We start from the raw sequence: 11,297 nt of genomic DNA on the forward strand, positions 1-11,297 counted from the left end.
AGTTTGCTCTGACAACATAGCACAGGTTATAATGTAGTTTATAATATATAAGCTGGCCATAGCCAAAGCACTGAATTAGAATTTAATATAAAAAGCGGAGTTCTTGTCCATATGATGCTTTGTTTTCCAGTTTGAAGACCGTTGACACCAGGATTTGACATTAACTACTGCGCTTACCATAGGCACTGCTCCTGAAGGAAGCAGTGTTCGGTTGTGGGGACACAAAGGACGCAGGCAAGTGCGAGCTGCAGCACTTATTAGCTCTGTGACCTGGATAAGTCACTGTGGCACGGTCTCTTCCTCTCAGGAGAGCCACCCAGAGCTCTCTGTGAGAAACGGAGGCAGTGAGTGGTGTGAACAAAGTACTTAGATACTTCCTTCTAGCCCAGATTCTAGTCTTCTTCTAGTCCAGACAACTAATTGCTTTTATTTTATTTTTAAAATGTAGTAGGGGAGGGGCTGGAGAGACGGCTCAGAGGTTAGGAGCACTGGCTGCTCTTCCAGCGATCCTGAGTTCAATTCCCAGCACCCACATAGTGGCTCGCAACCATCTATAATGAGATCTGGTACCCTTTTCTGGTGGGGAGGCACACGTCCAGGTAGAACATTGTACACATAATAATAAATATGCGTGGAGGTCAAAGGTCATCTTCAGGTATTGTTCCCCGAGTCATCCTTGTCCACTTTATTTTTGAGATGAGGTCTCACTTCCTGGGACTCACCCAGCAGGCAAGGCTGACTGGCCAGGGTGAGCTTCAGGAGCGCGTCTGTCTCCACTTCCTCAGTTCTGGGATTACAGTGGGGATTCTGCAGGACCAGCGTTCATCATCATCATCATCATTTCATTTTTATTAATTTTTCATATGACATAGTTTGATCATATTCTTCACCCTTTCCCAACTCCTTCCAGATCTTAGCCTTCATCCTACCCACTCAACTTCACTCCCACCCCCACCCCATCTCCAAATCCCTTGCTCTAAAAACAAAACAAAACAAACAAACAAACAAACAAAACAGAAACAAAAAACAAAACCCAACTCCAAAATGAAATTCCACATAGGCAAACTTTAAGAGAATAAATCAGTAAGACAAAAAAATATATATCAAAACAAAATGCCCACAAAAGCCACCGAATCCATTTTGTGCTGGCTACTAGGGCCAGCTTCACCAAAGCATCTCTGGGCGTAGCTCAGGGCCTCGGTCTGTGAGAAACCACGGAGCTCTCTCCCAGCCCAGCCAATGATCTTAAACATCGGAGACTCGTACATAAAACTTTACGCCCTTCAACTGCAGCTATCTGTTGAAGATCCACAAAATAACCATTCCCTTGCCTGTACTACTGAGAGCAGCTGAGTTATTCCTAAAATAATAAGGCCACACCAGGATGGCAGGAAGGACATGAGTCAGGTAGGTCATGTCATTCTCGTCTCCCCGACTGGTAGGAAGTTCAAAACCAAACTCTAAATCACTGTTGCCTCATCTTCCTCACAAGATCCCACTCCTGGGTGTTTTGTCTTTCACGGCCCACACAGCTCCCACTCACAGGATGGTTGAGTCTGTTAAGAAGGGAACTCTGGTAGGTGAGAGAGACAGAAGCTTCTAGAGACACCTGGTTCTGATTGTCATGCTATGCTGCTGTTGTCCAAGTACAAATTCTTCTGCTCTAGTTACAAGATAGTCTCGAGAGTCCCCAGCCCAGTTGCTGCAGGGCTCGCCTACGATCTTCCTACAGAGTGCTGAAGAGATCTCTGAGCATCAAAGCTACTGAAGTGAGAGCCGAGAGCTCCCAGGGCTCCCAGGGCTGTTTAGGGAGTTGTTGCAGGAAGCTCCAAGGGAGGGAGAGGGGTACATAAGGAAGAGCACAAACAATCATTTGGGGTGATATGAGAAAGCTGCGGAGGACTAGGAGGTAGGCTCTGGCTGTTGAGAATAGGTCAAGATCAGTCAGGGCTTGAAGGTTAAAGCATCCTCTTGTTCCGGTCTGTCTGCGGGGGAACAAGCCCCTGCCTCTCACACTGCTGCTAACAGATGGAGCCTCTGCCCTGTACCCTTTCTCTGCTATGATAGACTGAGATCTGCCTGAAACTGTCAATCAAAGCAAACATTTTCTTTTGTAGTGGTGTCTGTGAGGTAAAGGTGGTTAGCATATTGCACAAGTAATTAATAATGATGCTACAGTGTTGCCTAGTACCTGCCAACTGCATAAACTGGGCGTGGTGGCCCGTGCCTGCAAAGGGATCAGGAATTCAGAGTCATCTTTCTCCTGAGTGTGTTTGAGGCTAGCTTTGAATGCATGAGTCTTGGTTTAAGAAAGAGAAAGAAAGGGGGAGAGGGAGGGAGAGAGAGAGAGAGAGAGAGAGAGAGAGAGAGAGAGAGAGAGAGAGAGAGAGAGAGATTATATTGCAGGGAAGAACAAGTGGGCGAGGGCCACTAGATACTGCCGAGGAGCTGTGCCTTGTCCCTTGCCTGCCCTGGCACTGGTTTCACTCATCACATAGCGTATTCATTAGAAGGTTCTCTTTACTTGGCGTCATATTCCCCGCCTCTGGTTTACGTGGTCCAAAAAATAGCTCTTGGCCACAGTGTTACTTTTGCCCCAGCATTGGGTGCCATCTCAGCAAGCTTCCCAGATGCTCTCTGCTCCTTTTATGTAACCCAAGGGTGTGGGGGAGCGACTGTGGGTCTCTGGCGCCCAGTGTGACTCTGGGAAGCTAATGGAGGCTGGCTGGCTGCCTGGACAAGCAACCGGAGGCTGCCCCAGGGTGACTGCCCCAGGGTGACTGCCCCAGGCCAGTGCTTCCAGGAAACCATAGCTTGATGTGGGGCAAAAGCCAGTCAGGATGAAGTCTCTGCTCCCCTCGCCCAGCTGCCCTCTCCTGCATTCCAGAGCGCCCTTGGCCTGAAGCGGTCTGGATAGTTGTAGGCATTTCCTCCAGCCTTGCTCAGGCTGACGTGTAACTGTGGGATCCCTAGTGCTAGCTCCTGAGTTGTTGACCAGTTGTGGTCATCTGGAGCTGAATTACCCAGTCTCCATCAAGTCTAAGGACAAAGGTCTCCATGAGGTAGTTGAAGAAGTCAAACATAAGACCAAAGAATGTGAATTTAGAAATTCAGTGCACTAGTATCTATTTATTTATTATTATTGATTGCAGGTGATGATTATTTCTTGATTTAAGCAAACTGGGAAATTTACTTATATTGTGAATTGTTGACGCAAAGTCTAAGAATGGAGTCGTGGTGGGGGAACCCTGCGTCCTTGTGAGAAAACTCCCAGAAATCAAGATGAGAGTCTAGTGAAATCAGTTTCTTCAGAACAGAGGATTGTTCTTGGAATGTTCTGGGCCCCTCCCAGGTGTGTCGGATAGGAGTGAGTTTACTTCAGCTGCGTCTTTCATGTGCCTCTGTGGAAAAACCTGCTCTTGCCACCTGCTGCTTCTCCTTGCGATTCTACACCTTACTCACGTGACTCTTCTTTTTTTAAAATTAATTTATTCATATTACATCTCTATTGTTAGTGCATCCTTTGTATCCTCCCATTCCTCTGTCCCTCCTGCTTTCCTCCTACTCCCCTCCCCTATGACTGTGACTGAGGGGGACCTCCTCCCCCTGTATATGCTCATAGGGTATCAAGTCTCTTCTTGGTAACCTGCTATCCTTCCTCTGAGTACCACCAGGCCTCCCCACCAAGGGGATGTGGTCAAATATTGGGCACCAGAGTTTGTGTGAAAGTCATACCCCACTCTCCACTCAGCTGTGGAGAATGTCCTGTCCATTGGCTAGATCTGGGTAGGGGTTTGATGTTTACTGCATGTATTGTCCTTGGCTGGTGCCATAGTTTGAGCAGAACCCCTGGGCCCAGATCTGCCTGTCATATGACTCTTCTTAACCCTCCGAGTGTAAACTGTCTGATGCTCTGAGTAAAGTCAGCTATTGCATGAGACTTTACTCTGCCTCATTTTAAGGCTCTGTTCTCCCGGGCTCATGGTGCCAACTACAACAGTAAACAGTGAACAATTAAAACCTTTAGCTCAATAAGATTATGATTTTTAAAATAGTGTAGCAATAAATAGTCATAAAACTGTTATTGCCATTTGTTTTAAAGATGTATTTATTATTTATACAATATTTGGCCTGCAGGCCAGAAGAGGGCATCAGATCACAGTATAGATGGGTGTGAGCCACTATGTGATTGCTGGGAATTGAACTCGGGACCTTTGGAAGAGCAGTCAGTGCTCTTAACCTCTGAGCCATCTCTCCAGCCCCTGTTAGGGCCATTTTTACAGTGATTCCAGCTACACTATATTTGGCATAAGCCTTGTGTGGCTTAGAGTGCTTGCTTATAGGGATGACTGACTTAGAAATGATGAACACGCTCTACATCATGCCTATGGGTACACTGGTGAACTTCGTTATGATTATAATAGCACTTCTGTTGACTCTAAATTTAGGTTCTGTGTGTGTGTGGGCACTCAAGTCATGTGTGCTGGGCGTTTTGACCAGTAATGAGTCTCTAAATTAGCCGTAACCCATTGCAAAACAGAAGTCCTGACGTAGCTGAGATCAACACTTTACTATGGGTATAAGCAAATATTTAGGTGGTGGATTGACACTGTGTTCATTTAGCAAAACAATAGTAGATTCCCCCCAGTGACCTGGGTCTTCCTCAGCCATGGACTGGGGCAGCTGTGAATCTCCAGCAGTGGTGGAGGCCTCAACTCCTGCCTAGAGTGGTGAGTTACCCGTATCTTCATGCCCTTACTGCAGCAGAGGGCACACCTTGTCTGGCAAGTTGGCGTTATAGCTTGCAGGCCTCACAGCTGGATAAGACCATTGAGGACGTTTGTCCCCTAGTTGCTCCTGTAGGCTGTGCTGGCACTGTGGACTCTAGGCAGCAGGGAGGGCATTTGCAGAGCAGGCCCAGCTCAGTCTCTCTGTGTCAGTAGCTATCAGGTCTTATACCAGCACTATTTTTTTTTTCAATGGTGCTGGGATTTAACCGAAGGTCTCACAAAACATGCTAAACCCTCACTCAACCACTGAGATTTACCACTAGCTCCTTTGACAGTTTCTTTAAAGATAATTTTCATGGGCCTGGAGAGATGGTTCAATGGTTAAGAGTACTGACTGCTCTTCCAGAGGTCCTGAGTTCAATTCCCAGCAACCACATGGTGGCTCACAACCATCTGTAATGAGATCTGGTGCCTTCTTCTGACCTGCAGGTATACATGCAGGCAGAGCACTGTATACATACTAATAAATAAGTTAATCTTTTTTAAAAAGATAATTTTCATTAACTCTTCTCTTATGAGGCATTTGGCTGGGGGTGAATTTCGGTGAATTTCATGGGCTTGCCATGGACAGAAGGTCTGCAAAATAGTAAAGATGCTTTGAAGAGGCACTCTGTAAATACAAAATAATATATGTTAAAGTTCATTTATTCATGAAACAAAAAAAATCACAGCATCAAATACTTTCCAGCAAATTTAAATCTTGGCGTCTGGAATTAAACAAACACATTTTTATTGTGTGGATATTAAACTGTAACAGAATTTGTTTCCAAAAGATTCCATTTCATTTTTCTAAGTCATAAAAAATGTTTTCAGCAAAGGGTGACTAGGGAAGATGGGGACTGTGGCTGCCAGGCATCTGTGGCTGTACAAAGCAAGCTCCTTCTGGGTGCCATTGTGATTTATGAGCGACATATTTTACTGCCATTAGAACACTCGCCAAATTAAGCTGGAATTACCTTAGTTGACTGCTATTAGCAGGAGCTCCAGGATCCAGTGCCCAAAATAAATCCATGTAATGACAGACTTCAACAGCTGTACAAAGCAAGCTTTTAAGGCTTGGCTTCTGGAAGCTGGGTAGTGTTTGCTGGGACAAAGGCCATGTCATTAGTAGATACTTAGCTCAGCTAAATAGATCCATTTCTTTTCGATGATCAGACCATTTTTACAAAAGTAGCTTAACAACATGAATAGTGGTGGCTTTTTTTTTCTTTACTTAAAATCTTCCTGAAAAAAAAAATCTTCCTGTTGCTATAGGGCTTCTGCAGTGCATAAGTAGCATGCATGGCACCCAGCATCTTTTATGAAGCAGCACTAGTTCCTGACCAGATTCTTCAACGGTTCAGCAGTTGTATTTCCCGCCTGGCTGGTCACGGGAGAGAACACAAGTGGTCCCTAGCATCTCCTGCTCCTGTGAGCTCTCTGGCTACTTGCTTAAGCTGTAGCCTGTTTCAAGCCAACCTCCGATGCCAATACTGTACAACTAGATGACAGGCCACTGTGATGAGTGCCACAGGGCGTGAGCTATCTAGTTGGTGTTTTACTGCAGTGAAATACCATGACATTTGCACCCATTTTAAAGTGTGTAGCTCAGTATCAAGTACATTTACATTGCTGTAGATAGCCCGAACTTCATTTTAAAGTGAAACGCCATGTCTGTTAAACTCTCTCCTGCCTCAGGGAACTTCTGTCCTGCTTTCTGTCTGCAGAAATCTGACTAATCTATGTAGCACATGTAAACATAACTGTACAGTGTTTTCCCTCATGACTGCTTATTGCACTCAGCGCAAGGTCCTTGGGGTTCACCCATATTGGAATACATATCAGATTTCCTTTCTATATAAGGCTGGATTCCTTTATGTACATGTGTCACCATGTTTTCTTATTCCTTCTTCCTTCTTCCCTTCCCCTCTCCCTTCCTTCCTTCCTTCCTTCTTTCTTTCTCTTTCTTCCTTCCTTCCTTCCTAAATGGGTGTTTAGCTGGCACGATCCTGAGGCACACATGTTTTTTGGACTCCTTGCTTTCAGTCCTCTTGGCTGTGTCCTCAGGAATGGAATTGCTGGATCCTATGAGAATTCTATTTTGAGTTTTGAGGAGCTGCCATGCTGCTTCCCGCGGCAGCTGCATCCTCTTTACATGCCCTACAGCAGGGCACGCGGCTCTGGCGTCTCGGCATCCCTGCCAGCTCTGTGACTCCAGTGTGTGTGAGCTGGCATCTCATTGTGCCATCGAGTCACATTCCCTTAACGATTGCTGATGTCCAGCAACTAGTCGCAGGCTTGTTGGCGACTGTTAGAGTTTCTCTGGAGATAAAGCTTTCCGTTGCCTTGCCTAGTTGTGAGTCAGGCTTTTTGACTCTGGTTGTTGAACTGGAAGCTGAATATTAACCCTTTGTCAAACATAGAATTTAAAATATTTTCTGCCCTCTCACTTGATTGTGTCCTTTGATACACAGATGATTCAATTTTTAATGTAGACCAATTTACTTAACTTTACTTTTTTTGTCTTTGCTTTTGAAGTTACATAAGAAATAATTTCCAAATCTCATGACATAAACCATCTCCTCTGTCGTCTTCTAATAATTTTATGGTTTTAGCTCATATTTATATCCATGACTAATTTTGAGTTAATTAAATCCTGATGTTTTTTTCTTTTCTTTTTTCTTTTTCAGACAAGGTTTCTCTGTGTAGCCTTGGCTGTCCTGGAGTCTCTCTGTAGACCAGGCTGGCCTTGAACTCACAGCAATCCTCCTGCCTCTGCCTCCCTAGTGCCAGGATTAAAGCTGTGCACCACCACCTCCCAGCTGAAGAATCTTTTTAAACAGCTCATGGCATTTTAAACTCAGGACAATGCTTGGAAACTCTGTATCTGAGATGGCCACTTCCTCCAAGTAAGAAAAGAAGGACACTGAACCCGGAATCTCTGGTCATCTCTTTGTTGTTTCTGACAGCCATGATTTATAGCAGCAAGTTCTAATAAATGAAAAGAGGAAGTCAGTTCTTTTTTCCTTTTTCCTGCATGAGGGAAAGTGGTTTCATGTAGATAAGGCCTACGAGAACCCTGTGATGTCAACAGTAAAAAGGAAGAAAAAAAAAGAGAAATTATGTATGAGGAAAAGATGTTCACCATCATGCCACTGAATTACAGTTCTCTATGCTCATGTGTAATTGTGTCCTAAGGGATGAACACTTTCAACTGAAAAAAGTAATCGATCAAAAGTCAAAAATTGTAAGTTAATAAACTGAGCACTTAGTATGAAAATTATATTCTCCTGGACATGCATTTTATCCTTTCTTTCTGTGATCATGCCACCATTTAAGAAAGGGTTACATCAGATAGAAAAACAACTTCCAGCTTCCTGCTTCAAAGTGTGTCAGTAGATCTGGAAAAGGAAGGGACACTGAATGGCACTGGAGACCTGTGCGACCGGGTCAGCTAATCTGTGCAAAAGACCTAATCGTGGATCCACAGGCCTGGGCAAGCTGAGAGCAGAGAGCCAGCATGCTCCTGACACGCCACGAGGGTGTAACATCTCTTCCCTGAGATATGCAGGCAAGATGTGACATTTGGACACAAAGGACTCTCTCTACCAGCAACTGAGGAGAGCACAGGGGACAGTCACTGGTCTACTGGCTGTATCAAGAGCCGCCGACCCACACGTCCTGGTGTCTAACTCTGTGACAGAACTCTGGCTGCTTTGGAGGCTTCTTGGTTCTCCTCGCACCCGTTGGAAGACTCTGTTCAAATGACGTATTTGAGGGAGATGTAGGAATGAGTCTGAAGGAGCTGTCCGTTTATAGTTTGAATGTAGCGCACCAAATGGAACCTATGGGGAAATATGCTAAGTATAAGGAATTAGTATTGGGGGGTATTGGCTGGCATTAGGGAGTGAATAATTATACCCACAGCTCTGCCAGCTGCCTCGTTTTCTCACAGTGTTACTGACATGAGAAACATGGACTAACCACTAACCACTGGCATGGCTTTGGGGTGTAAAAAAGAATCATGCATTGGGTATGATATCCACTGTGTGTTCATACTGCGCACACTGGTACATTTTGGTGAACAATACGGATAGGCTTCAGCTGGATATTAGTTGTGATTGTATTTGAGTTTGTTTCAAGAACACATAACATAGACGTTATGAACAGGCGAAGATGTTTGAAGTTTGCACTATGAAATGGCCTGCTGTTAGAGTATGCTACCTCAATATCCAACAAGGAATTATCGTTAAGAGTATTGTTTTAGCCTTTCTGGCAGTGACGACCTCCCTACGAGAACATGCCTCTCGCAAAGGACCTCCTTCATCCCTCTCCAGAAGAGGAGAAGAGGAAACACAAGAAAAAGCACCTGGTGCAGAGCCCCAACTCCTACTTTATGGATGTCAAGTGCCCAGGCTGCTATAAAATCACCACGGTCTTTAGCCATGCGCAAATGGTAGTCTTGTGTGTTGGCTGCTCCACTGTTCTCTGTCAGCCTACAGGAGGAAAAGCGAGGCTGACAGAAGGATGCTCCTTCAGGAGGAAGCAGCACTGAAAGTACCTAATTCAAGATGAGGGGGAAACCACCCCAATAAACACATTTTGGATATAAAAAAAAAAAGAGTATTGTTTTAAATCCGTAGAAAAATGTAAAAGGGAAATAAATCTTCCAGGTACTTATGCCCACCTCCTATATAATTAATACCTTGCTACCTATGCAGTGATGATCTTAGAGTCACACAATAGCCTCTGTCTCCAAGTGACATCCCAGGGTACCAGACACTTTGAAGTTACATAGCACTACAGTGACAAAATGGATGTTGAGATAATTGTGCAATAAAACTGGCAGAGAAGGGAGAGCATGGCTTACATGTGCCATACACTGTAGTTTTAAAGACACTCCTGAACACATTATCTGAATGGCCAAAGACTTTTGTTTTGTTTTTCAAAACAGGGTTTCTCTGTGTAGTCTTGGCTGTCCTGGACTCACTTTGTAGACCAGGCTGGCCTCAAACTCACAGCGATCTGCCTGCCTCTGCCTCCCGAGTGCTGGGATTAAAGGCGTGCGCCACCATGTCCTGTGACATTATATTTTTTAATTTAGTCCCAGGAGCTGGAGCTGAGCCATTTGTTGTGCTATCTGTTCCACTTCCTGTCAGACTTGTTCAGAACCTGGCAAGATGGCTCAGTGGTTAAAGGCCCTTGCTGCAAAGCCTGACCAGTTTGATTCCTGTGACCTACATGGTGGAAGAAAACTGACTCCAGCCATTAGTCCTTTGACCTCTATACACACACACACACACACACACACACACACACACACACACACACACACACATAGAGACAGACAGACAGACAAATAGATACACACACACAGAGACAGACACACACACACACACAGAGGCATACAGACACACACACAGAGGTACACAGACACATGCACACATAGAGACAGACAGACAAACAGACACACACACAGAGGCACATGCACACACACTAAAACGTAATAATGTTTTCGGATAAACATTAAGTGGACTTATTTTTAGAGAGGCAGCTTTAGAGCCTCTGTTCTGTGGCTTCTCAGGAAACGACCAGAGACCAGATGTCTGAAACAGTACCTGGGAAGTGCTTCAGGAAAAGCAGCACTTGGCAGATCCTTCAGCTCCTGAACAAACATTTCAGCCACAGTTGCATACAAATCTTCTCTTTGTGTCCCCTCCCCTTCTAAGGGGGAAAAAATGCAGCCAGGATTCACAAAAAGTAATAAGGTATTTCCAGCTTTTAACTAAACAAAATGTCCCTTGATTCACTAGGAACAAACTCTGATCAAAGTCACATGCTTTGTGTCACACCCTATGGCCACAAACCCTGGCTCGCGCTGCGGACAACGAAATGCTCCTCGGAGGGGAAAACAAGTTTCTCGGCTGGTCACTGCAATGGCTTCCTTCAGCTCTCAAAAGCTTCAAAGAGGCTCCTGGGTAACCAGGCCTCCAGCGTTTCTGCCAAAATCAGTTCATCCAAAGCACAAACAACTGCCAGTATGTCCACTCGTGTCTTCTGTGAATTGTATGGTTCTTTCTGTATAGTGCAAACATACGTGGTTTCTTTCTTTTTTATTTTAAACAAGAGCTTTGAGTTTTTCAAATTGCTAGACCCTTCCCCTTGCTGCTTACGTCCTGTTGCGCTTTCAAAAAGCCATGAAGGTTAGGCCAGGCGTGGTGGCACACGCTTGTAATCCCAGCACTTGGGAGGCAGAGACAGGTGGATCTCTGTGAGTTCAAGGCCAGCCAGTCTACAAGGTGAGTCCTGGACAGCCAAGGCTACACAGAGGAACCAGAGGGAGAGAAATGCTGGTGCTTAGCTCACTTTCTCCTTGGAAAGCCCATGAAAGGCACGAGTGCTCCCTGGTAAAGGGTTGTCTCCTCAATGGAGGAAACAAAAGCCAGCTGTGGATGAAGCTAATGACCTGATGACCTTTGCTATTTGTAGAGACAGCCCTTACTCAAGTCCCCCAGAAGGTTTTATCTT

At 45.0% G+C, this 11,297-nt stretch overlaps 1 protein-coding gene across 1 annotated transcript; it reads left to right on the forward strand.

Moving 5' to 3' along the window:
* Nucleotides 1-9,041: 9,041 nt before the first annotated feature.
* Nucleotides 9,042-9,390, forward strand: LOC311590134 (small ribosomal subunit protein eS27-like). Its single transcript, XM_084768998.1, has one exon. It carries the CDS (start codon nucleotides 9,070-9,072, stop codon nucleotides 9,322-9,324), a length of 255 nt encoding a protein of 84 aa, XP_084625124.1. The 5' UTR covers nucleotides 9,042-9,069; the 3' UTR covers nucleotides 9,325-9,390.
* Nucleotides 9,391-11,297: the final 1,907 nt, after the last annotated feature.

This window comes from Acomys minous (genome assembly GCF_964271855.1).
Source record: "Acomys minous genome assembly, chromosome: 19".
Classification (NCBI taxonomy): domain Eukaryota; kingdom Metazoa; phylum Chordata; class Mammalia; order Rodentia; family Muridae; genus Acomys; species Acomys minous.